The 26,031-nt window shown below is 49.8% G+C and overlaps 1 protein-coding gene and 1 pseudogene across 7 annotated transcripts in view; one reads left to right on the top strand and one right to left on the bottom strand.

The window, feature by feature from the left end:
- Window positions 1-7,061: 7,061 nt before the first annotated feature.
- On the top strand, window positions 7,062-7,614 carry LOC101562370 (annotated as a pseudogene). The gene has a single exon (XR_192738.1). The product of XR_192738.1 is annotated as an NADH dehydrogenase [ubiquinone] 1 beta subcomplex subunit 8, mitochondrial pseudogene (transcript).
- Window positions 7,615-10,990: 3,376 nt separating this feature from the next.
- The window catches only part of Tom1l2 (target of myb1 like 2 membrane trafficking protein), a 136,739-nt gene continuing 121,698 nt past the window's right edge, over window positions 10,991-26,031 (bottom strand). For 2 of the 6 annotated variants that reach the window (XM_023700218.1, XM_023700220.1), the window contains 4 exons: window positions 24,634-24,699; window positions 17,776-17,835; window positions 15,447-15,483; window positions 10,991-14,421 (listed from right to left, as the gene is read on the bottom strand). In XM_023700218.1, coding sequence (XP_023555986.1) covers window positions 14,273-14,421; window positions 15,447-15,483; window positions 17,776-17,835; window positions 24,634-24,699 — 312 coding nt within the window. In that variant the 3' untranslated portion in view covers window positions 10,991-14,272. Of the gene's footprint in view, window positions 14,422-15,446; window positions 15,484-17,775; window positions 17,836-24,633; window positions 24,700-25,419; window positions 25,478-26,031 lie in introns of all 6 variants that reach the window. The other 4 variants (XM_023700219.1, XR_002817883.1, XM_004640298.2 and 1 more) reach the window with 4 other exon arrangements.

The raw sequence follows: 26,031 nt of genomic DNA, 5'->3' as shown, positions 1-26,031 counted from the left end.
CCAGAGCAAGCAGCCTGGGCCAGGAGAGGGCTATCAAGTGAACCTTTGGCCTTTTGCTTGGGGACAGAGTCAGAAGGGCAGGTGAGGGCAAAGAGATCCTGATGAGGTGGACTGAAATAAACCAGGCATAACATTCAGTGGGAAGGCAGTGAGCTCCCTGTCTCCAGATGTCAAGTGGATAAGCGCAGTGTTGGTGGAGGACAGCCAAGCAAACCCAGAAAGGAGCTAGACCCTCAGGCCTCAGAGAAGTCATTCTGGAGTCTAAGTACAGCCTGGCTGCTCAGGCCCTCTGAGGGGGTAAAATGAGTGGTGCACGTTAGAAAGCAGGAGGAGGGGTGCTTACATCGAGAGAGATCATAGAGGCCCATCTCCCTGGGGCTCAGCCTGGACACGCAGCAGTTTTCTTCGTTCCCCTCACAGAAGTCACTGCTGTGGAAAATTACCAAAAATGGGCTGGAGCCATGGGCTGGTGGAGGTGGGGTCTTCAAGCTGTATCTCTCCTGAAAGTAACCCTATTCAAGCTTCCATCCAAGGCTTTGCCCTCTCCAGATAAACTTGTTCTTGACATAGGGTCTCACTAAATTGCCCAGGATGAGCATGAGCACCCATTCGTCCTGCCTCAGTCTCCCAGAGTGCTAGGGTTATGGCATTACATATGCCACCAAACAGGCCTCTGACGTCTGTTTAGGAATACAGCTGACTTCTGTTTAGGAACATAGCATAGCTGACTTTTCCCTACTCCTTTACTTCCCCAACCCTTACTTTCCACTACCCTGAGGAGACACTCAGGGACTTCCCTGAAAAGTCAAATAGCCCTTCCCAAGGAGAAGGGCAGGGGTGCTGGTTAAAGCCTCAATACCACTTTTGTTCAGAATCTAATAGCTGACGTGATTCTTCACCTGATTGCTGTGTGACCCGGCATCATTTCACATTTCTGAGTCTCAGCTGCAGTACCTGCAGAAGCAGGGAGGCTGTTTAGTCATAATCACAAAAGATCTGCCTCACTGTTCTGGAAGTAAGTTTACCACATAGGTAAAAAAGCACAGCTCAAAGCACTTGAGAGGCTGAGGCAGGATTGCTGAGAGTTTGAGGCCAACTTGCACTACAAAGCAAGACACTGTCCTAAAATAACTGGAGGAGGAGGAGGAGCATTGGCAGCAGCAGCAGCAGCAGCAGCAGCAGCAGCAGCAGCAGCAGCAGCAGCAGCAGCAACAGCAGCATAGCTCAATATATATATATGCACTCCATAACTCAGAATTAGGCTAGAAGTTAAGGTATGGCATTACAGACCTGAGCCCACTAGAAAAGTCAGTTGAAACTGATGTCTAGTTGAAACGCCAAGGAAAATGAATCCTCACTCCAGGATAGCCATAAGACAGCCGTCAAGGTAAAGGTGGAAAAAGTCATGTTTTTGAGGAGAACTGGTTGTCCTTGTATTTCCTCCCCTCTGCTTCCAAGATGCAGAGATCCCCAAATAAGAACCTCAGGCTACTGTTGGCTGGGGAGCTCCGAGCACAGGCAAGGAATGTCAGCTCTGCTGCTGAGAGCACTAGCCCTTAGGTTTTTGTTTGCCTAGTTCAAAGAAGTCCGCGTTGTCACCAATCACTGAGCTAGCTTCAAAGAGAGCCAAATAGGTTTCTTCCATTAATCAGTGCATTCCTCCGGACAGCCTTAGGAGGACGTGGCTGTTCCAGTCCCATTTGACAGATGTGTAAACTGAGGCAGGACGCGGTGAAGCGGCCTGCCCAGGGTTTCTCATTGCTATTGCTCTGATTGCGCCCAGGCAGAAGACTGTAGGGGAGCAACACCGGCTGCTCATACAGGCGGGGCAGGTCGCCACTGGAGGCCCGAGGGAGTTAGGGCACAGAGCCAGGCGGGCCCCGCCCTCGTGGGCCGCCACAACCAATGGGCGCCTGGCCCGGAGTGGGGTGACGTGGCGTCAGCTTGTAGCTTGGGAGCCCGGCATAGGGTCACATGCGCGCGGCGCCGGTTCGACTCGGGGGTGGGGAGGCCGCGCCGCGGGGCCAGGTGGGCCTGTTCTGGGCTCTGCACCTGGCTGGGACTGCCGCCAAGTGCGTGTCCTGAGCCGGAAGGGCCGGCGGCGCTCAGGTGTCGGTACTGTGCTTGCCCCGAGCCGGCGTTCCCCCGGGTCACTCCGCCATCCCTACAGACCTCTGCCCCTCGCCCCCTAGTGTCTAAGAGAGTAGGAGGCAGCTTCTGTTCTGAGTCTTTTGGAGGAGGCACCAAGTGCCAGGAGGGCCCCTGCTGAGCTTAGTGTGGGTGGAAGAGCAGGCACACCTCTTCCGGAGCCTCCTTCCGCTCCTCCTGGCACCTTTGTCTTTCACTGCGGCAGGAGCTGAGCTGGGACCTGCCGGAGTCATGATGAAGTTGCCAGGCCGCGGAGGCCAGGAGCCTGGTGCCACTGGAAATCCTGCCTTCTCCAATGTGAAGCGTGGAGACAGGAGACTAGACCTGGGTGTTTGTGGTCCTAGATGACTTGTGTGTGCTTTCTTTGCTGTGAGCTAGGCAGGTGCTTTCTAGCCCCCCCTGAACATCCGTAGTTTACATTCCCTAGGGAGACTCACAGCATGGTGGGGCCCCTCCAGCTTAGCTTGAGTTCATCACCTGATAGATCCTCCACGAAAAGGGCGGGCTGAACCGAAAGCCTGCTGCACGGCAGTGCTGGGTGGCACTCAGACTGAGAGAATGAGGGAGGGGACAGCTATCCCCAGTAAGTGGCTGTTGTGCCTAAGGCCGAGTGCAGATGGAAGGGAAGTCATAAAACAGGCAAGTCCACTTGGCAGCCAGCACAGAAAGCACCCTAGATAGCATCTAACTCCCACCAGCCAAGTCCAGTCATGAATGGGTTATGATTTTGAATTGTCAAAGAAAATTTGAGGACTGGGGCTGGGACTGGGGCTCAGTGGTAGATTTCTTGCCTTGTATGCATAAGGCCCTGAGTTTGATCCCTAGCACCACAAAAAAAAAAAAAAAAAAAAATTGTAAGTCTGCTGTTTTGTTGTTTAATGGGACTGAAACAAACCTGGACTAACCTAGTGATTGTCTGTTAACCAGGGCTGTGGGCACCTTTCCCAGTCACCTTGCTCCCTGGGTCATACTCAGCCCACTTTACTCTTAAGAATGAATATGATTCTCTGGGTAATGGGTCTACCACCAACTTTTTATTTATTTATTTATTTATTTATTTTCTGTATTTAGGACAGGGTCTACAGGGTCTCACTATGTAGATCGGACTCAGTGATTCTCCTGTTTTCAGCCTCCCAAGTGCTGGGATTATAGGTGTGCACCACCACACCCAGCATGGCAGGCTGGGGATTGAACCCCAGCCACTGTGCTCTGCCTAAACAGGCACTTTAGTGTGCTGAGCTATCAGTACTACTCTTATTTATTTATTGTTAATGTATTTGGTTGTTGCAGGGTCTGACTATGCAGCTTGGACTCGTGGTGCTCCTGCTTTCAGCTTCTCCAGTGGTGGGATTATAGGCATGCACCACTATGCCTGGACTCTGGCCTGCTCAGCCAGCCCCGAGGTGGGGCTGGAGCAGCATGTGGTGCCAGGGATCGAACCTCAGTCCCTGCGCTAGCCTAAGCTTGCCTAAGCAGGCACTTTAGTTCACTGAGCTATCTTGCCAGCCCCCAACTTTCTTTTTTAAAGAAGAAAGTGAAGACCAGTCAGTTAACCTAGTTGCACCAGTGAGCCTGCAGCCCCCAGACAGCAACTCTTAAGAGTAGTAGGTATGGGGAGAAGTGGTCTCATAGAATGGGGCCCACTCAGCTTCCAGAAACAGAGCCCACCCCATAGTGCTAGAAGTAGAGGCTTTGCTGCCTGGGATGCTGAGGCCCAGCCTTGGAGCCTAGACAACCCTTTGGAGTGGCCCAGAAAGCTCTGGCCATAAGCCAATGAACTTTCTGGGTGAATCCTGCCCAGTCAAGGTCCCTGATTCTGCCTCTCTCCCTGGGGCTCAAAGGAGACCCACACACACATTTTTTTTTTTTTCAAAAGAGATGGATGGCAGGCTCCTTCTTCCTAAGTGCTGCAGAGGGGAGACTAGTGGGCAGGAGCTCAGAGGCATTGCAGGATACCAGCACTGCCACTGTCCTGTCCTGGATTTCTGGGGAGAGAAAGCACAGGTGGGTCTCAGCTCCTCTCCAGGCTCCAGGGACTTGACCAGAGGTAGCCAAGGTCAAGTATGGAGTCTAGGCATTAGTATCTGTCCAAGTCTGTGTCTCACTCCCATCCCTGGCCCTTACCATCTACACTGCAGTGACCACCAACTTGCATGTTTACCCAGATTTCATCCTTCGTTTGTATCTCAATTACTCTTCTCTCGTTGCTGGGACACTCAAGATTCTGGAAGGAAAGGTTTATTTAGGTTATAGTTACTGGAGGTTTCAGTCCATACTCAGCTGGCTCCAAGGCAGAGTGGCACAGGACAGAGAGCAACCATTCATGGCAGGGGCAAAGAGCAGAGAGCAAAAAGGAGGAGTAGCAGCAACAATGGCTACAGAGAACAAGTCTGTCTCCCTTAAGTTGCATTCAGGCTATTAGCTCCAGGCTGGGTACTGTACTCACACCCATAATCCCAGTGGACCATGAGTTAATCACAAACTCTAGAAGTCCACCCCCTGACTGCATGAGGTTTTGGGGGGACAACTAGACATACACCATAACACTCTGCTAATGGCCTGATTTTTCAAAGGTATTCTTAGACTTTTGTTAGAATTATTTGGAAAGAGGCATCTTCTCCTTGCTAGTATTGCACGTAGCCTGAATTTGCCAATACAGAAAAGCTGACCCAAAGGAAGCAGAGCCAATACATACAATGAGGCCGATTGCAGATAAATCAGTAAGCCCCTTGTGAAGCTGATTTCACTTGTATTAACCAATAAATTCTTCATTCTGATTGGACAAAGCAATCCTGATGCTACTTTACTCCAATTCTGGAACTTCTTATTCCACAGAACCGTTCCTTTAGGAATAGCTCTTAATGTATTAGAGAAATACATTTTGCCAAGTGCCTGCCAGGGAAATGAGGTCCCTCCAAGGAGGCTGGTCAGTTAGGCAGAGTTGCACCCCACCCTCCAAATAACTGCAGCGCTGAAGCACTGCAGCTGCCACTTAGAGCCTTGGCTACTCCCTGAAGCCTATTTAAAAGGGCGCCAGCACTTCCTGGCTACAGAGCGTCCTCAATTCTGGGAACCCAACCAGGCCCTGAGCTTCTCAAGGGCAGGGCCTGAGCAGGCCTTCCTCTCCCCTGTGGCCCTGACCTGGCACAGAGCAGCCAGTGAGGAACACCAACTGAAAGCACGAATGGCTCACTGAACTGGTGAGTTCATGGTGGAGACACCAAGTCAACCTACTCTCCACAGGGCGGGGGCACGGATCCTGTGTGTTAGCACTACCATGCCATGCACAGGACTAGGGCGCAGACTGGGCTCAGGGTCTGTGGTGTCTTTTCAGAGGGGCCTGAGTTTTGGCCTTCTCTCATTGCAGAGGCCTGCTCCCCAAGACCCCTATTATGGTTTATGTCTAGTTGTCCCTGCAAAACCTCATGCAGTCATTGGAGCAGGCTTGTAGAATTTGTGATTAATTCATGATCTAATGCTGAGATTATAGGTGTGAGTGCTACATCCACCCTGCAGCGTGCAATCTGCATACAAATGTAAGGAGGGGAGAGAGGCTTGCTAGGTGCCACAGCAGTCACTGCTCCTCCCTTTGCTTTTTGCTGTTTTCTGCAGCCATGAAGAGCTGCCCTCTGCCATGTGCCACTCTGCCTTGGAGCCAGCCAAGTGTAGATTGAAACTTCCATGAACTGTGAGCTAAATAAACCTTTCTAGGGCTGAGGAGATAGCTTGGCAGTCTAAGTGCCTTCTTGGCAAGCTCAAGGAACTGAGTTCAGTCCCCAATACCACATGCCATGCTGGTCATTGAAACCAGGCATGGTGGTGCATGCCTATAATCCAAGCACTGGGGAGGCTGAGACAGGAAGATCACTATGAGTCAGAGTTGCATAGCAAGACTCTGTACCACATAAATAAATAGATAACATAACATAACATAAATCTTTTATTTCTTGATTTTGGGTGTTGGGTGTTTTGTCCCAGCAATGAGAAAAAAGTAAGGCAGAATTTGGTACCAGAGAAGTGGTGTCACTGCTGTGCCTATATACCTGACCGTATCATTCAAGAGCCTTTGGGAATGGCTTATGGGAAGACATAGGAAAGGTTCAGTAGATGTCACCTACAAGAGAAGCACTGGAGTGCCTTCAGCTATTCTCTATGGGAGATTCTGCTCAGGGCTCAGAAGACCAGAAGGCTGATAGAAATCCTACCTGTAAAGACCAGGCTGGGGAGGTTTCTTCGGGGAAGGACATTAGTTGTTAGACTCTTCAGGCAATGTGATATAGCTTGGCAGAAAGTTTGTTTGCATTTTGCTCATGTCCAGAGACTTTGCCTGAGACTGAGATTAAATGCAGAGACTGGTTAATTTGGCAAAAGAAATTTCAAGGCAGTTGAACGTTGCAGCAGTGGCATGGGTATTGTTGGGGGCTTTTAGTCAGATTTTGTTGAGAATCAAGAGCAAAGAGCCCAGAAAGTTAATTTAAATGTTGTCAGTTTGGCCAGAAAGCAAGTGCCAATAAAGCTGTGGAATGCAAAGATAGAGCCGAAAAGATCTCTATTGCCAGCAAGGAACAGGAAAATTGAAGGGAAGGCCTGAGGGCATCACAGGAAACAGCAAGTCTTCACCCTTTACAGCCTCAAAACTGAAAAAGTGACTTTGCCTTGGGGAGAAAGCTGCAGAGTGCCAGGCTCCAGAATGGTGACAGCATAGAGAATTTGTTTCTCAGAATCAGAGTCAGAGTTCTCAGTGATCCAGGCACTTGACCCCTACAGCCAAGAGAGAAGAAAGCCTGGCTACTGCTTCAGCTGGCAGCAGACTTTGGCATGATCCATATGATGTTGGTTTTAGGTGCATGCAGAATGCAGGAGTTCTGAGGTTAAAAAGTCTTCTAGAAGAGTGAACTGGGAAGAAGGTGAAGATGGTGGGAGTCCAGGCTTTGGCTCTGGGTTTCTGGTGGCTGCAAAGCACAGCTCGGCAGGCGGTGTGGGGGCACGGACAGCCTCCCACATTATTAAGTACATGCTACCAGGTGCCTATCCCAGGACCCCAGAGGAACAGGCAGCTGCCTCCAAGAAGTATAATATGTGTGTGGAAGACTATGAGCCTCACCTGGCTGAAAGCATGGGGTATAAGGACCAAAGCTGCCTGACTTCTCACAGCATGAGAGGAATCCATGGTATGAATGGGATCACCCAGACCTGAGGTTGAACTGGGGTGAACCAATTCACTGGCATCTAGACATGTATATCCAGAATCGTGTGGACACATCTCCCATACCTGTTTCTTGGCATATCATGCATAACCATCTCTTCAGCTTCATGGCGTTCATGCTTTTTATGTTCTGTGTAGGGAAGATGTACCCCAGCTACCAGCCTGTGGAGACAAAACAGTATCCTTATAATAATCTGTACCTGGAATGAGGTGATGATCCCAGCAAAGAACCTCAGCCGGTGGTTCACTATGAGATCTGAGATTTTTTGGACTGTTGTGCCCTCTAACAAGAGCTCCTCATTCCTAGAGATTTAACCTTAATGAAATGCCAAAAAAAAAAAAAAAGAAAAGAAAAGAAAAAAAAGAAATGCCAAATAAAACTTAGTGTTCTGGTAAAAAAAGAAAAAAAAGAAAAAAGGGCCACAGTGATAGCTCAGTAGAATAAGCGCTTGCCCAGCAAGTGCAAGGGCCCAAGTTCAATCCCTGGTACCACCAAAAAAAAAAAAAAAAAAAAAAAAAAAAGGCTTCCATCTAGATTTGAGAAGGACCAGGAGGCCAGGCAATGTGTGCCTGGAAGGGCAGTGCATGAAGTATAGTGAGAAGCCTAACATGCAGTGCAAACCCCAGTTTGGAAAAGCCAGGAATGTGGATTGTCTGAGGAAAGCTACAAGGAGGGAGCAAAACCAGCCCCAGAGCGAAGCCATGGGAGCTGTAATGAGCAGCAGAGCCATACAGGTGGAGCCACATGGAGCTCACAACTTGCCACAGATTGTTTTTGATGTTCTACATAGAACTACAGGACTTAATATTTGCCTTCCTGGATGTTAGAGTTGCTTTAGTTCCAATGCTGTGTATGCTGCTGTTTGTGCCTTTTGGAACAGTAATATTTTTCTTACCACTGAACTTTGGAAATGTTTAACTTTTCACTTGTTCAGGAGCATACAGTTAAGACTTTGCCTTAGATCTTGGAGGAGACTTGAGACTTGGACTTTTCAGCAGTGCTGAAACTGTTAGGACTTTGGCTGCTCTTAGAGATTGACTAAAATGCTTTTTTTTTAAAAAAAAAAATATTTATTTATTTATTTATTGCATGTGTGGGTGTGTGTGGGTGTGTGTATGGCCAGCTCAGCCCACCAGGGGGGCGGGGCTGGCTGGCATGTGGTGCTGGGGGATTGAACCGCGGTCCCTGTGTTTTTGCTTAGCTTAGCTTGTACTAAGTAGGTGCTTTAGACCACTGAGCCATCTCACCAGCCCCCTAAAATGCTTTTTGAATAAAGGGATGTACATGAATCTTTGGGGGACCAGGGGAGGAATGTTATGGTTTGTGTCTAGTCCCTGCAAAGCCTCATGCAGTCACTGGGGCAGGCTTCTAGAGTTTGGATTAATTCATGATCCAATGCTGGGATTATAGGTGTGAGTGCTACACCTGCCCTGGCATGGGTAATCTGCATACAAATGTAAGGAGGAGAGAGAGGCTGGCTAGCTGCTGCAGCCTCTGCACCTCCTTTTGCTCCTTGTTATTTTCTGCCACCATGAATGGCTGCCCTCTGCCATTATGGGCCATCCTGCCTTGGAGCCAGCCGAGTATGGACTGAAGCCTGTACTATAAGCTAAATAAACCTTTCCTTCCTTAATTTTGGGTGTTGAGTATTTTGTCCCAGCAATGAGAAAAAATTTAACTCGGACAACCCCCATTGTGGGAGGACACTCACTAGCTTACCCCAGCCAATGAGAGACAGGCAGGACCTCCATGAAACTCCCTGGGCTCCAGGGAGCAACTGGCCAAGGAAACCAAGTGCTGTCGTCTGTGGTCTGGGCTGGTGCTGGTGGGCATCCCAGCATGGCCCCTTACGGGCCCACCCTGTCCCGCACCATCTGCACAGAAGTATTCAGGTACCAACCATGGAGGTGGTGGCCTTCCTGCCACTCCTCTAAGTTGCTGGTCTGGGAAGTGAGGGTCTGGATTCAAGTGCTGGTTCCACCAAGCCCTATGTTGCTGAGAACACTGTTTTTACTGCTTTCTTCAGATTTCACCAGCAGTGAAAGGCGGGGTAGGTGTCTCCAAGTTCATTCCAGGCCCACTGGGTTTGAGGAATCTACCCCACTTGACATCTGTTCCGGCTTTCATTAAGATGTCTCCCAAAGCCTTCTGCTCATAGGTGGGGCTTTTCAGAGGTGGCTAGAACTAGGCTGTGTACTGTAGTCAAGGCTGTGGTGCTGGGACTAAGGCTACTCCAGGTGGGTAGCCTGGAGAGGACAGAAGGGACAGAGACTCTGCTTGTTACCTGCTGCCTGCCATGAATTGCTTCTCCTCTATGAGGCCCCTTCCATTCACCCTGCTCGGAGGCAGCCAACTCTGAACTGAAACCTCTCCAAACTATGAGCTAATTTAAACTTTCCTCCTTTAACTTTGGGTGTCAGGTATTTTTGTCTCAGCAAGGAGAAAGGTAACTAAGACAGTATCCATCCTCAAATCCCCAGAGATGAAGACATTAAAGGTCTCCCAGCCCCTGACCACTCAAGAAGGCACAAGCACCCCAGCCCTCCACAATCCTATCCCTCAGAACTCCTGTGTCCAAGCCAGCTGGAAGACCTGCTTCTAAGAATAGAGCCATATGTGTAGGGCAGCCACCAGACAGTACAGTAGCACAGAATCTTTTTTTACATGGAGAGTACGTCGTGGCCTGGGCAGAGACTGAGTTCCTCTTCATGGGACAAAAATGTTCAAAAATTTATAGTGGGGGTGGCTGCACAACCCTGAGGCTATACCCAAAACTACTCACCTACACACTTTTTATTTTTTGTAGTGCTGGGGAATGAAACCAGGGCTTCATACATCCCAGGCTAGAACTGTACCACAGAGCCACACCCCAGGCAATTGTGTACTAAGTGGATAAATGTCTGATGTGAATTATATCTCAATAAATGTCAAAAAAGGTGTGGGTAATGTCCACCTGGCTTGGAGCAGTGGCTCTCAAATCCAGTGCCTGGCACAAAGCTCTGTGTAAAAAAAAATTTTAAAGATGTATTTAGCATAGGGTCTACAGGGTCTCACTACATGGATCAGACTCATAGCGACTCTCCTGTTTTCAGCCTCCCAAGCGCTGGGATTACAGCCTTGCACCACCATGCCCAGTCTCATTTGCTGTTTCAGCGCACCCCTGGGGTGGGGCCAGCACAGCAGGATGGGATCAAGTCCCCAGTCTCTGTGTCTGCCTAAGCAGGCACATTAACCCACTGAGCTATCCTATCTCTGTATAAAATTGATAACAAACAGTAGAGCCTTAGAAGGGGTTTAAGGGGGCTCAGGCCTTCTCACTCTGGACAAGGTAAGTGGCCTCTCTGTACCTGTGTGGGATCCAGGATGAGACCCAAGAGGACAAATAGCACCTTATCCTAAGCTGTCAGGCAGATGGGCAGACTCATGGCTACTGCCTGATGCCCAGCTGGTCTGACCCCAGGGGTCTTCCTGGCTTGGCAGTGGTGCAGCAGGAAGAGAATGGAAAGTGGGTCCCCCAGGTGCTCCCTCTTGTGGGCCTCCATGGCAGCCCTGCTTAGAGAAAGCAGTTGGTCCAACATGGAAGACTCTTTGGATGGTCACAGGCAACTGAAAAAAGATCACACAGGAACGGTTTGTTCAATTATTCATTTATTGTGGAATACATTACATGCAAGAACCGAACTAGAGAGACAGCATCTAGGAGAGCCAGTGGGGTGAGGAGACACTCTGGGGTCACTCGGAGCCGAATAAACACTGACCCACCCTCCAGAACCAGCTCTGCCCACAGAAACACATGACAGTGACAATAACACTAGACTTGAGGGACAAAAGGATAATGAACACATTCCTCTTTTCAGTAGCCCCCAATGATCCTGAGAACCCTCACAAATTAAGTGCAAACTTTATGAAATAAAATATCTGTTGTTTACTCTTCGGGAGAGCCTGGAGGTTGTTTTGGGACACTGTGACAAAAGCAATCATAACTCATGATTGACAGCTGTTCCCAAGGCTAGTGGCTACAGGGGAACCCTGTAGCCACTTCCATGGTTGGGAAGGGCTGGAGATGGGCACTGGGAAACGTAGATCCTGCAGGCCTAACAGAAAGCATCTTTGGGGTAGAAACAGATCCCTTTGTGGGTGGGGGAGACACATTGTTTCCATGTGGCTGAACATGATAGAAGAGCCCAGATGTCCCAATAGAAGATCACAGAGTGGCACATGGGCTAAATGGGTAGTGCAAGGGCTGTGACCATGCCAGCACTAGTCCATGTGCTATTCCCAAGTGAGGCTGGCCTGGTCCCAGGAGGTCCATTGTTTACCTTCACCAGCCAGAAGGCTGAGCTCAGCAGGAAGGGTGAGGATGGGAAAGGGAAGAGGAGAAGGAGTAGTTGCCACTGACCCATTCCTAGACGCCAACCCCTCAGCATAGAAGAACTTGGGTTCTCGCTCCCAAGGTGCTGCAGTGACAACACAGGCCTGAGACCACTGGGTGGGGAGAAGGGCAGGGAGCCAAGGCACAGTCACTCACAGTGCAGGGGCTGATAGAAAGACAAGACAGATGGACGGTCACCTTTTCCTCTGGCCCAGGCCAGCTATAAGCCTTTTTTGGCTCCAAAATCCCTTGTCCCATGCAACTGAGAAGCAAGCTGGTCACTCACAGCACAGCCTCAGGCCACTGCTGGGTGCCGCCACTGCTGGGTGCCAGGACAGAATGTACCTGGTGCAGTTAGCTGCTGCTGGCTGGCCAGGAAAGTGGGCGAGAACTGGCGAGCCTTCACAAACACAAAAAAGGTTAAATACATCCCCAAGAAAATATTTTCACAAAATAAATATTTTAACTTATAATCAGGTATAATTAGTACTTATGAGGAATCCCCACAATAATTTAGTGTAATTAAGTACATACTGTATCTGTGATTTCTAACACTTGTAGAGGCTGGTGGCTTGCGACGTCCACCTTTCCCACCAGGCTCTGCTCCTCCCCTAGGCAGGTGGCCTGAGGACTATGCCTCAGATGGCAGGATAGGTGGGAGCCAGAGGCCTCAGGATGACATCCCCACACTTGTTTCCAGTGCAGGCCTCACAGCTGTGTCACCACAGCCCACAGGAGTTCTCCACTGGGGTTGAGGGTACTTGATATCAGTATTAAGAACAGCTTTGCTTGAGACTCCCAGGAGGGCATCTATCTTGGCCTTGCTCACCGCTCACTGCAGATGGCCCTCTTCCTCAGTGCCATCCACAAAGCAGGGCGGTTGGCTTTTTCCTCAGGGGATGCTAGACCTGGTCTACTACTACCTATGGGCCCAGCTCTGGCAGACCACAGAGGGCTGGGATCTTTGGGCACACCTGTGCCAACCTAGTCAGTTCTCAGGGACCCTGCCCTTCCAAGCTGGTAAGAAGGGCAATAGCTAGGGATTGGAGAAGGCAGGGCAGGGCAAGGAGCAAGCAGCAAACCGTGAGCAGGGGCTTCCAGGTGTTGTGTGCATGAGTGTAACAAACCTGCTGTCTTGCAGATGGGTCCACCTAGACCACAGTCCTCTCTGGAGAGTGCCAGGCTGGGCATGGAGTCCTGGGGCAGAACACTCAGCTAGCACTCACCACAGCTCTCACTGGAGTCCTGGTCCTAAGCACTTCCCAGAGCCCAGTAACTAGTCATTTCACAGCAGCCTCCTTTCCCTGCAGCTTGGTGTGCAGATGGTGACAGGCACAGCACTAGGCCACTCTACACCATGGGTGGGAAACTGTGGTGACCTGCGCTGGAAGGGTGCAGGCCCATCAGGATGATGCAGCAATTCGTTCTTCCTCTGGGTAATGGCAGCTTAGGGCAAGAAGGGTTAGCTGAACCAGGGCTAGGCTTGTGCTGGGAGTTCCTTGCTCAGGGATAGGAGATACACAGGACAGAAGCAGGCGTCACCAGCCCCCATCTGCTCAGCCTTGGGCTGTCAGGCTTTAGGCTCTGCAAATTGGTGGCTGGGGTCACGTGAGGTGTCAGGTCATGCTGCCCATGGCAGGTCTGAGGCCCTGGCCTGGGAGAGGGACATAGGCCTTAGTGTCACTCTGGCCACTTAGTCCTTTGGAGCCTCCTGGTGTGGTGCAGAGCAGTCTGCTGCTGGGCCTGGAGGTGGTGAGTGGAGGCCAGTGCAGGCAGGGCCAGCTCACATCTCCTCGCACAGGTCCCTCCACACAAGGCCAAAGGTTGCTGGCTGGAGTACACAGGCTGCAGATGGGTTTATAGTAGTGCTGCCCTCCCAAGTGCACTGGGCTGTCCCCATACTAGGAGCTACGGTCCTCTGTGACCCCTTGGTTGGGCCTGGCTGCTGAGCCGGGGGGCGGGAGGTCTCAGTAGGCAGCTGGCTGATGGAGAGAGGGTCAAGTACATAAGAACCCCATATGAGCGCCCTACAGAGCCTTCTAAAGTGCCAACACAACAGGTGCCATGAAGTGACAAGGTCCAAGGAGGAGACACAAGGCCATTCCCAGCAGAGGGATGAGGGCAGCAGGCCTCAGGGAATCCACTGAGCCAGCAGAGGTGGCACATACTGTGGGCACACATGGCAAGCCAGAGCCTGACCCCCTCTTCTGTGGGTGGGTGATGGAGACGATAGTCCAGGTGGTCTGCTCAGGAGCAGTGTCGAGGGGCTACTCTCTGCCTAGGCTGGGTGACCGCTCTTCCTGGAAGGACACACAGTCAGAAGCCTGGGGAAGGAGAAGGTGGGGCCTCTAGCTGCAGTGCAGCTGTCCCACCACTGAGAAGGAAGGTGGCAAAAGCTGGTCCTGACTAGGGGAGCAGACACAGGTGTTTCCATGAAGACACAGGTGCACAGGCCAAGGGTGAGGGGCAGGGAGAGTGGCCAGTGTTCAGTGTCCACAGGGAGCAAGCAGTGACCTGCTATCCACAGAGAAGACCACAGAGCAGCTCACAGGGCAAAGAGGGTGTCCTCTGACCGCTCAGGCTTCTTCCGGCCAGAAGGGTTGGAAGCCGGGGCAGGAGCCTCCACAGGGGGTGATGGGAGGTCAGGGACCATTTCAGCGGCCTTGGCTCGCTCTTCCAAGAACTTATCAAACTCTGCAATACAAACCAAAGCAGGGACCAGGGTTGATGAGAATGCAGTCCAGCTGTTCCACAGGGGTCACTCTGGTACAAGTCCCCATATCTCCCAGCTCTGGCCTGTATTCTGCTGTGGGGCTGATGGGGTTTGGGAAACTGGGGTGGTAGGGTAAACATCCAGCTAAAGTATGGGTGCTTCTTGGACCTGTCTCAGGAAGGGCCCCCACCTCACTGTCCTTCTCTGCCATCTACTGGGCAAGTGCAAACCCCAGCTGGATGGGTGGAAGTGCACTGCAGTGGGGATACTGTGGCCTGCCAGTAACGGGGAAGATCCAGCAGCCTATGACCCCTGTAGAGAAATGCTCTGGAAACAAGACCACAGAACACCTTCTCCACGGTCCACATTTCTGTACATTTTCAGATTAATGTGGGGCAGGCCAGAGAAAGCCTGGCACTCTCACAGAATGTGGCAGGGGGACCACCACTCCTATAGGAGGACCAGGGAGCCACTCAGGAGAGTGGTCACCCAGAACAGAGGCCAGGTGCCCTGACAGTTCTTTGCCTGGGCCTTCTGACTATAGGGTCTGGAAGGAAGGACAAGGGGATGCAAGGGGAGGGCGGTGTAGCAGAAAGGGCAGGGCCCTGTAGAAGAACCAGGCCTACACTTCCCTCCTGGCCCATCAACTGAGGCCCAGTCTGGTGCTGCTTCCTCTAGCTCAGCCTCCTGGGAGCCCTGTAGACCTCTGTGGACTGGGGGCTGTGTCTGAGCTACGATGAGTACACAGAGGTTGGGACCCAAGATGGTGATCCGTACCCACTAAGTCACATATTCTTGATTTCCATTTCCCTTTAAACAAAATGGGAATGTGTTATGTCTACAGCAGTACAAGACTAGACTGAGCCCCCATGAAGCTGCAGCTCACGTTCTGGTACCTGAAGGGCCTCTGACCAATGGGGGTGGGATGGGAGACACTTTCTGTAGGTCCCCAGAGCCTGGGGTGGGAACAGCAATAGGAGGTGCAAGGCCACTGGCCAGGTCTTACCTTCGCTTGTGACACCCTCTTCCAGGTCATCACCCTTCTGTGAGAGGAGCAGAGACAGCAGTGTTAAGAATTCAGGCCTCACTCACCCAAGCACCTTTACCTCCCTATGGTCACCCCAGGGTGGCACTGCCAATGGCAGCCCAAATAATCTTGCTTTTTTTTTTTTTCTTTTTCTTGAGACAGGGTCTCACTATGTAGTTCCAGCTTGCCTAGAACTCAGTGTAGGTTGGCCACGAACTTAGGCAATCTTCCTGCCTCAGCCTCCTAAGGGCTGGGATTATAGGTGTGTGCCACCATGCCTGCTGTTTCCAAATTTCTGTAACAGTAAGATAGTGCTCTTTTTATTGAGGGAGAATAAATTTTGTTTTGTTTTGTTTTTTAGAAGCAAAACCAAAAAACCCAAATAGATTCTAGGTTTTGATCCCTAGAAAGGCCAGGAAAAAAAATCAAAAAATGATGCAGACTGATTCCCTGCCCATCCACACTCAAGGCTCTTAGGAGAAGCTGGATGGCTACGAGAAGGCTGCGCCGCTGGGTAGCAGTGTTCCCAAGGCTGCTCCTCTGTGCCAGTCTGCTCACTGCTAGCACAGTGGCAATGGGAAGACACTGTCCATACCGACTGCTGGGAGCCATTGGGGCCTGGATGTCTCAGGCCTGGCACCTAGACGGCGCTTGGGCAAGGGAGGCTCTGCCTGGCGCACTAGCCCTCTCCTCTGTCCAGACTCCCTTCTTTACGCTGGCCATGGAGAGTCTATGGGAACCAATCCCATTTGGTTTTGCCTAGAGGCGCTGCCTCGGAGAAGCAGCACATGTGAGGGTTGCAATTAGGAAGGGGATGATAGGGAGTGAAAAGTCCCACACAGGCTAAGAGACCAGAGCATTTCCCAGCCTTTCCCGGACCTGTGGTGTACCCTTGTTGGACAGGTTCCTTCCCTTCTCTGGTCCTCAGGACTCCCTTATAAGGTGAGGGCCTTGCCTTTCTCGCTTTCTTTCTTTTTCTTTCTTTTTTTTTTTTTTTTAATTTTACATATTTGGTACAGGGTCTCAGCCTCCCCAGCACTGGGATTACAGGCATGTATCACCACACTCAATCTGGGTGGCCAGTTTAGTGCACCCAGAGCGGCATGCAGTACTGGTGATTGAACCCTGGTCCCTGCTCTTGCCTAAGTAGGTGCTTAGTCTGCTGAGCTATCTGGTCAGCTTGTTTTATTTCGTCTTAAGGCATCCTCTTGGCTAAGAGAGCCTGGGGTATTTTCTTCCACTCTTGACACCTGGCTGGGTGCCTCCCTTGACAATGAGTGCCTTTGGAAAGAAAGCCTGGGCTTCTGTAAAAGAGGCAGTGAGACACTCTGACTAGAGGCCCGTTGTCCTCATTGTCCTCGTGTGTTGTCACCAGCCCACAGAATGCTAAGCTGACCCTGTAGTTACAGCAGCCAGGAAGTTATTCATCTCTGGGAACAGGATTATCCCTAACAATGCACAACCAGGAGGAAGAGGAGGTATCTCCAGATCTGTGGGAGAATCAAAGCCAATTTTCAGGGGACAGCATCTCCCCACCAGAGCACACTTCTTCACCAGCCACTGGTCAAGCGTCAGGGCAGCTGAAAAAGCTTCTTTAGACTATAACATCCTCAGCTTTTTACCCTGTCTTACAGAATGGGTACAAGACTCTGTGGGACAGAGGTTCCTTTAAATCCAAAATAGAGTTCCTGGGAAAGGAGATGGCAGTGAATGTAAAACAAAACCAAATACCCGATGTATCTGTGCACATTTCATAATAAAAATAAAATAAAAAGAAATGAGGGCTGAAGCTGTAGTTCAGTGGTACAGTGCCTGCCTTGCACCTGTAAGTCTATGAGTCCCTTTCTTAGTATGGAAAAAATAAAAATGAAAACCAAAAAGGTTAAAAAAAAACCCAAAAACCCAAGCAACAATAACCCCTCCCCCTTCTGCCCCCAAACCCCAAGCACACACATGTCCTAGAAACTAAGAGGAAGCTGGGAGGAGATAAGTATGCTGGGAGTGGACTACAGTTGGCTTCCTGCAGGCAATGAGATGTCAGGCAGGGACCTGCCCACCGGGCAGGACTGTGCGGGCCAGGCCTGGCGCTGGGCCTGTGCTCCCAGGTCTGCCACGGCCCTCCAGGCCCTGGGAAGTGCTGGGGAACAAGATGAATTGTGAAGAGCTGCTGGTTACAGCAGCCATACCTGCCCTCCTTTCCCCCAACCCCCAACAGAGACTTGGCTCCTGCAGCGTGCCCCAGTGCCTATCCTCAGAAGAGCCTCTCCGTGCCACACCCCACACACAAAATATAAAAGTCGAGTCTCACCAGGTCCGTCCTGAGCCACACCTCAATGTCGTCCATGACAGAGGGCTGTGCAACGGGGATCTATGGAGGCAGCAAGCATCGGGGCCACACAGCCCCCACAGCCAGGCGAAGGAGACAGAACACCGGAACAAAGTAAATCATCAAAGCAACCCCAAAACAAAACCAAAATGCACACAGAGCAAAAAAAACACAACTGGCATGGCACACACAGGCACACAAGGGAAGCCACATTATGAAGTAGCAGTAAGGAAAGCAGTGAGTGGCAAATTATAAGAAGCACGACTGGCCAGCAGGGGCCAGCAGCAAGGGACGTGGCAGTACGAGTTCTTGAGATGGATAACTTTTTGACTATGTGTCCTTGCCCTCATGTCACAGGGTCTCTTGGCCTAGGGCTGTGAAGAGATTACCTTCTAATCTCACCAATGCATTAGGCCTACATTTTGATTTTGAACTCCTCAGCCATAACAGTTCTTTGCCTTCTGTCAAGCCCAATGCAGGAGGTAATGCTAGGAGCTAGGAGTGGCCCCTGATGCCACTGGGACAGCCAAGAGGCAGCCTGCCTTGCCTGGGGTGAAAGTGCTTAGGAGGGCAGGTAGTGCCAACCCAGGAGCCATCTGGGGCTCCATCTGCTCAGCTGTGTGAATTACACAAGGCACCCAGGCACGTTTTAGAAGTGGGGAAGGCAGTTGGGGATGTATGCTCCATCAGCCTAGGTAAAGCTGTTGACAGAATGCAGGCAGGCTTCACCACCAAAAAAACACTGCAAAACCAGGGCCATGAGGACAAAAGGACTGTGGCACTTTCTTCTTTATATCTCTTTAGAGGAAACAAATCACAGAAGTCCTGACACAACTTCCTTTTGTCTCATCCTTTCTCCCAGCCCTCAGTGACTGGCTGTGTTTCAGTGGTGCTTGGGACAAATTCCTTGAGGTCTAGGGAGCAACAGTCAGGGCTCCCTGGCAAGCTTTCATAGGTATTCAAACACCCCACCTGGGCTGCCTGTGCCAAGTGTCTCAGGAGCAGAAATTCTGAAAAGTATATGTGTCTCAAAATCTTTAAGTTCCTATCATTAATGATATAAAAGGTGGAGGTGATCTTTAACTCCTAGCAGCCATGTTAAAGAAATGTTAGCTCCCAGCCTGGACAACTGAGGTAGTGGAGCTTAAGTGGGGTGACCTGCCTCCTTATCTCCCCTGGGTATGGAAGGTACCTGCCAGGATCTCAATTGCTAACACATTATTTCTAGGAAAAAATACCAACACAATGTCTGTAGTTAGCTACACCTCCAAAGACACAATCTACAGTAAAAATAAAATTAAGTAGTGGGGGGACTGTTAGAATATTAAAGTCTAAAACATATGAGGACCTTCACAAAGGAAAAGAGCCAAGAGTTTGTATCACCAGGCCTAAAGTGACAACTCCAGTTATGGAGGTTAACATCTGCTATCCATGGGGTTTGGTGCAGGCAGGTGGAGCACACTGTGCTGAGCAGGAGTCTGCAGAATCTCTTCTGTGTCCTAGCTTCAACTGAGTATGGGCAGCCCCTAAGCAACTTCAGGAAGGTTCAGGCCGAGGACTAGTGGTGTGGTAGTGCACAGACCTACCATGCTCAAGGCCCTGGGTTCTATCCTCATCACCATTAAAACAACATTTTAAAAAGAGAACAAAAAAGAAAAGCTCAAGCAACCCTATTCACTGACCAGGTAAGAGAGTAGCTTTCTTTATTTCCATTTTATCCCTTTGATTTTCTGGGAACTTCAGATTATCGAATTTAAAACATTTCAGGGAGTTCTTATTACCCTGCTTAAAAAAAAAAAAAAAAAAAAAAAAAAAAAAAAAAATATATATATATATATATATATATATATATATATATATATATATCTCGACTCACTTGGGGTGGGGGGATGAATGCCTGATGGGTACCAACCTCCCCTGCCAAAGACCGGCAGGGCACAGCGGGTGTGACCCACTACCAACACTTGCTGGCAGATCTTCTGCCTTGCCATGTTCCTGGCACAGGACACACAGTGTTCACAGCCTTGATGTCTATGAGTCAGGATGCCTGGCCCAGGCAGGATATGTAGCACACCGAGTGCCTGGCCTGCTGCTCAGGAAGCCAGCTGCTTTTTCAAAGAGCAAGTCAACCCCTAACAGCTGCCAGAGCTGTTTCATGTATGTATCAAACCAAGGATCCATGTCCTGAGCTTTTCCCTTTCTCCTCCTTTCTTCTTCCTCTCTCTCTTCCACTTCCTCATTTCTTCTCTTCTTTGTGGTCCTGGGAATGTACTCCAGGGCTTTGCACATGCTAGGTAAGTGGTCTACCACTGGGCATTTCGTGTGTTCCAAAACTTGGGGGATAAAGGGGACTATAGGCCTGAACCCACCAGCTTTTTCTTATACTTTTCTAGTTATTACTTAAAAAAATAGAGCCTGGGATATAGTTCAGTGGCATAGCACCTGCCTGGCAAGTGTAAGGGCCTGGGTATGACTCCTGGTACAAAAAAAAAAGAGTGCTAGGGACATAGCTCAGTGGTAGAATGCTTGTCTAGCACGTACTAGTTCTGGGTTCCCACCCCATGCATAAAAATCCATCCATCCATCCACCCACACACCCATCCATCCATCCATCCACTGACCCACCCATCTACTCCTGGGGCTTGGGGTCAACTTCCTTCTTTGAATATTAAACATGAAGACCAAATCTGGCAAAAAATAAACTGTTCCTTGTGTGTACAGTGATGGTGACCCTGGATTCCATTCCTATTCAGATATCTGGATGTCCTGTCATAACATCTCTTGACACCTATAACTACAATGATGTGTGTTCTTGGAGTTTGTTGTACATGTAAGAATAAAATTTTATTTAAAAAAAGAATGAAGACAATTCCATGATTTTTTAAAAATTGTGTACTGCAACCATGTACTAGAAAAAAAATAAAAAATTTTGAGAGCCAGCATGCTCAAAAAAACAAAAACAACAAAACAAAACAAAACAGAACAAAAAACAAAAAAAACATAGCCAAATACAGTGTTGCACACCTGTAATCCCAGCTACTTGGGAAGCTGAGGCAGAAGGATTGCAAGTTCAAGGCTGGCATGGACAATTTGGTGAGAGCCTACTTCAAAATAAAATAAAAATTTAAAAGAGTCGGGGAATACATTTAGTGGTATAGCACACGCTTAGCTTGTGTAAGGCCCTGGGTTCAATGCCCAGTAATGCAAAAAATCAATTTAATCAATCAACCAAACAATCAATCGGTGTGGTAGCACACTCCTGTAATGCCAGCAATCTGGGAGGTTGAGGCAAAAGAATCACGAGATCAAGTGCAGCCTAGGCAACTCAATGACTTAGCATGACGCTCAAAATAAAAAATAAATGAGTTGGAAAGACTCTGCATTCAATCCCTAGTACTGTGGAAAGAAAGAAAGGAAGATGGGGAAGAAGCAGTGGTAGAAAGAAGAAATAATGATATTTGAGAAACTTCTTCCCCCCTCAAAAAGGAAATTCTCCACAAGCAGGGGTATGGGGATGCTACTGTTCCCTCTCCCAAAGGTTATCTGAGTGAGCTGTGTTCATGGAATAATGTCCTCCTCTAAGTACCAGGTAGAGGGTATTTAGTCCCAGTAACAGGAAAGTAAGACAGCTTCTGGTACTAGAGAAGTGGGCTCATGGAGGGGAAGTCACCTGACCATGGTTTAGAAGCCTTTGGAACTGGCTCACAGGGGTCTGGGAAGGCTTGAGGATGCTGGCCAGAAAAGCTACAGAATGCCGTAAGCTCAGTCTGATGGAAGAGTCTGGTCACAGCTCAGAAGACCAGCATGCTGACAGTAATCCAGCCAGTGAAAACCAGGCTCAAGAGGTTTCAGTTGGGAAAAAGGACTCCATTGGCAGTTGGAATCCAGATCATGGGTGTTACATTCTGACAGAAAAATTGCTTATGTCCTAATGCTTTGTGGGAGACTGAGATTAAGGCTGGCGGGAAGAAGCAAGCTGGATAAACTCACTGTCTGGGCCACAGCCCTCACTGGTGCATGGCTCAGGGTAACAGGCTTCTCTCTGGATCTGTTCCTTCACTAGGTTGCTCCTAGCCTTCTTTGTCTGTAGATGCCCCAAACATGTGAGTGGGAAGCAGAAGTAGGGTACAGGAGCTTTGACAAGGCTTGGCCTCAGTTTCTTCATCAGTGAAATAGAATGACTATGAAATAGGGTCACATTTATGTGTGTGTGTGTGTGTGTGTGTGTGTGTGTGTGTGTGCGCGTGCTTCCTAAGAAGCCAGTCGGCTCTGATGTGCCATGGTTATAGCATTTTCTGGGCAATGATCTGCGCTATAGGCTGGTCCAATGGGTCTGAAGAATGTGAGCTGGACAAGGGAGAGAGAGAGGAGAAGGATGTAAAGAGAGAAAAGTAAGGAAGTCGACTGGAACATTCTTCCATAAAAACCAAGGCCTTTATAAATCTAAGTTCTGTGAAGACAGACAGGCTGAGCTAGTGGGGCCAAGGCAACATTTTCACTAGCTCTGTCTGTCTTCACAGTACAAGAGAAGTGAGGAGCTCAGATGTGAGGGCAGCAGACTGGGCCACAAGAGCAGCCCAGGTTGTCCTGCTGTCAGCTGACTTCCACCTGGAGCTGCAGGCAGGGCTGGCTCAGCCTCAGGGTTCAGAAAAGAAACAGGATCAGGCTCTCTGTGGCCAGGCTTCCTGCAGCCTTGGGCCTGCTGGCCTTGAGTCTCTCAGGGTTACTGATCATTTGTCCTGAGTGAGAGGGACTCTAAGGTCTCCATCTCCAACTAGGCTTAGGCATTAATAGGCTTCACTAACCTACTTCTGGTATTGTTTTGACCTGTATTTGTTCACGTCAGGGCACCCCCTGGCTATCCACTGCAAATGAGAGATGGATTAGCGAATCACAGTCTGGGAGAAGCAGAAAGACCTATAAGCTAGGGAGACAGGGAAGGTAGAGCCACTGGCTCAGCACTGGCCCATACCAGATCTCGTTTCTCATCAACTGGGACCAAGCCTGGCATGGCTAGTTAGCTTTTGGGTTGGGAACCTCACACCTGAAGTCTCAGGAGAGGAAGGTCCTGGTGAGGTGCTTGTTTGCAGCTCCCCACAGTCCCAAGGCCACAAGGTCTACCTGTCTAATTTTCCATGCAACAAGACCAAGATTACAGTATAATTGTGCCATTTTCAGGAGCTGTGGAACTCTCCCTGTTATTTCAACCAAACTCTATGGAAGAAACAGCCTAAAAGCTTCTGGTCTCTCTCAATAGTACAAAAAGTTTCCATGTAAGAATTTGCACTTGAGAGGTTCAGGAAGACTCAGGGTTTCTATACTATGGGAAATAAAGCAAAGCAATTAATATTGTTTTAAAGGAGGGGAAAAAAAAAACTGCAGGTAGGCACATGAGACAAAGTTAGCTGTTAGTCAAGTCTGTTTCCAGGAAGTTGGAGACTGGATCTCTATGTGGGGACAGGGCAGTGGGGGGCAGCAACCTGCATGGGCAGGGTCATGTGCCACACCAGCTGCCAAGGCCACACTAGATAGCTTGGGAAGGCAGTATCATTTTCTGCAGGATTGGCAGACACAAGGGCTAGATCTTCCCAGTGTGAACAATGGAGCAGACATGGTCTTCAGGCACTGCTCTAAGACCACTCATACATGCAGACCAGAGCCCAGCATGTCCTTCAGAAGCAAATGAAGGGCCTGGCCAGCCCGTGTCTCTAAGTGGCCTGGGCTAATGCAGGAACAACTACCTTCTCCTCTAGGGCAGGACTATGCTGCTGCAATGACAGGTGGCAAGAGAAAGGTACCACAAAGCACAGCTGTGCACAGATCACTAGCCAAAGCACATACCCATGGTTCTGTGGTCCTGTCTGGCACAAGTCCCATTCTGGCAGGTAGCCCTGTGTTGACTGTAGTCTGGGACCTGCTGCCCTTCCTGGACATTCAAGTGTTTGGCCCATTTCTTGGCCACAGCCTGTTCTGGAACCTATGGATGGTCATGCATCTTCTTACCCTACCTCCTGGGAGGGCAGAGGCCCACATTTCCACCTCTGTCACCAGCTTCCATTCTCAAAATTGTCTGTACTCTGGCCATACCACCTGTACCCAGAGCTCTGGGCTGGATGTTGGAGGTGAAATGGTCACCCTGAGGCAGGCAGTCGAGGATGTAGTCACACTCTTTCCATGCACTGAATTCAGGGCTACCTGAGCAGACAAGGCAGGAGAGATCCTACCAGGCCTTTGTGTCAGAAAAGCTCCACTACATGAAAAATATGTTTATCCTACTAAACTCACCAGGCATTGTTTTATTTTAACTCTGATCCTACTGTGTGTATATCTTTAAGAGGCCTCAAGCCCTTTGGACTGACTCAGGAGACACAAGTAACTGTATCACAAATGTCCACCAAGCCTAGAATTGCTGAATTCCTGGTAACAGGAGCATGTGTGACTGGCCGATGCTTTGTGCTGCTACCTCAGAACTGTCACCTCCCAAGCAAAGGCCACAGGTACTTGTGCTTATCCTAGAAAAATGAATACTGCTGAGAGCTCCTGAGGTAGTTCAAGGAGAGAAACCCCCCCCCACCCCATTGCTAATGTCACAGACCCTGAGGGCACAGGGCAGGAGCCTCAGCAGAAAAGCAGAGGTGTTTCTGGGACAGGAAGTCTGTCATCTAAGAAGATTATATAAAGACAGTTCAGGAAATTTGGCACCGCCATCAGAAGAAACGAGTGTGGCCTTGTCCTGTCTGATCACAAGGGCTGGGCAGGTGGCAGGAGGAAGACGCTGTTACACAGGTGAGGGGTTGGGATGGACAGCGGGCTTGGCTGAGCTCAGCAGCGGCTCCTCACCATTCCTTGGGTCATGAGCCAGCTGTCTATGGGCTCCAGGTCAAAGTCCCCACCTTTCCCTCTCTGCTGGGCCAAGGACAGAAAAGTCCCAGAAAGAAAAGTCACAGAAAGACCCATAATAAAGAAGGCTTAGCATATATTGTGGAAGCAGAAATGTCATTGTTTAGACTTGATCATTTGTCACATAAGACCTGAGGTCCCCCCAGCCTCTCCCCTAGTGCCTCTCCCTTAGTGCCTGGAAAAGAAAAGTTCAGTAATCATGAATTCCAACAGTAATAGATACTATGCAAACTGGTCCTGCACACTTGGGAAATCTCTGAGTTCTATTCATGCTCAATGTGGAGATGGCTGACTTGGTAGGGCTGTATTTGCGGAGGTGTGGCTTTAAGACACTGTTTCCTTTGTTGAACTCTGAATTTCTCTCTTGGCCCAGGTTTCATTTCAGATCAGCACGGCTTGGGAAGGGTCAAGGCAGCCTGAGGGATGTATGCACACACAGGTACAGCTAAAACACGCTCATATTGCTGAGGTCAGCCTTGCCCCAGGAAAAGTAAACATGAACAGCAAGGTGCCAGCACATGTGGCCAACTTGCTGCTGTCATCAGGACCTTTGAGAGCAGGAGGCCACGTATTCAGAGGGTGAAGTAAGAAATCACCACATCTGGACTAGGACCTGGGCCTGAGCACTGATAATGGCAGGGGTGTGGCAGGACACATGCTGGCACTGAGTGGGTAGGCCTGGAGCCAGAGTGGAGAGCAGACAGCCTGGCTGAAGAGCATCCTCACCAGGCAGAAGGCTGGCAGGATTCCAGCCACCTCTCTGATTTACTGGGGGCAGGACAATCTAAATAATGGGAGAAAAATACAATAACTATTGCTGGATAGTGGGCATCTGGGGTTCAGTGGAACTGCCTTCTCTTGCAATGGAAGGGTTGGGTGATGAGAACCGGAGGCAGCCATGGGCTCTCTTGGGCCCCCTGGTGGCCAGTGCAGAAGTAAGCAGCCCTGGAGATTATTTTGGCTACGCCAGATGGAAAAAGATGAGGGAAGGCCAGGGGTCACTTCTTACAGACGCCAGGATGCAGCCATATTGCCTGTCTGGACAAGGGTTCTGGAAAGTTAAGAACTGGTATTTGAGGAGCAAAGATCTCTTTACACACATCTCTGTCCAGTGGATGAGTGAGAACTGCACCCTTGCCACACAACTGGGGAGCCTGGAGGGATTTTCAGCTGCAGTGGACAGCTGCACCAAGAGTCCGCCGCCTCACTGCCCCTGCAAACAGCATACATCCACACATATTTCCTAGTCAGACACAGATTAAAAAATGCTCTGGAGCAGTAGATACAAATCCTTTCTCCTTCAGTGATCTGAAATCTTTTTTTTTTTTTTTTTTTTTT

This window comes from Octodon degus, unplaced genomic scaffold (assembly GCF_000260255.1).
Source record: "Octodon degus isolate 3935 unplaced genomic scaffold, OctDeg1.0 scaffold00122, whole genome shotgun sequence".
Taxonomy (NCBI): Eukaryota; Metazoa; Chordata; class Mammalia; order Rodentia; family Octodontidae; genus Octodon; species Octodon degus.
The sequence above is the reverse complement of the archived record's forward strand: the minus strand, read 5'-3'. Positions and strand labels throughout refer to the sequence as shown.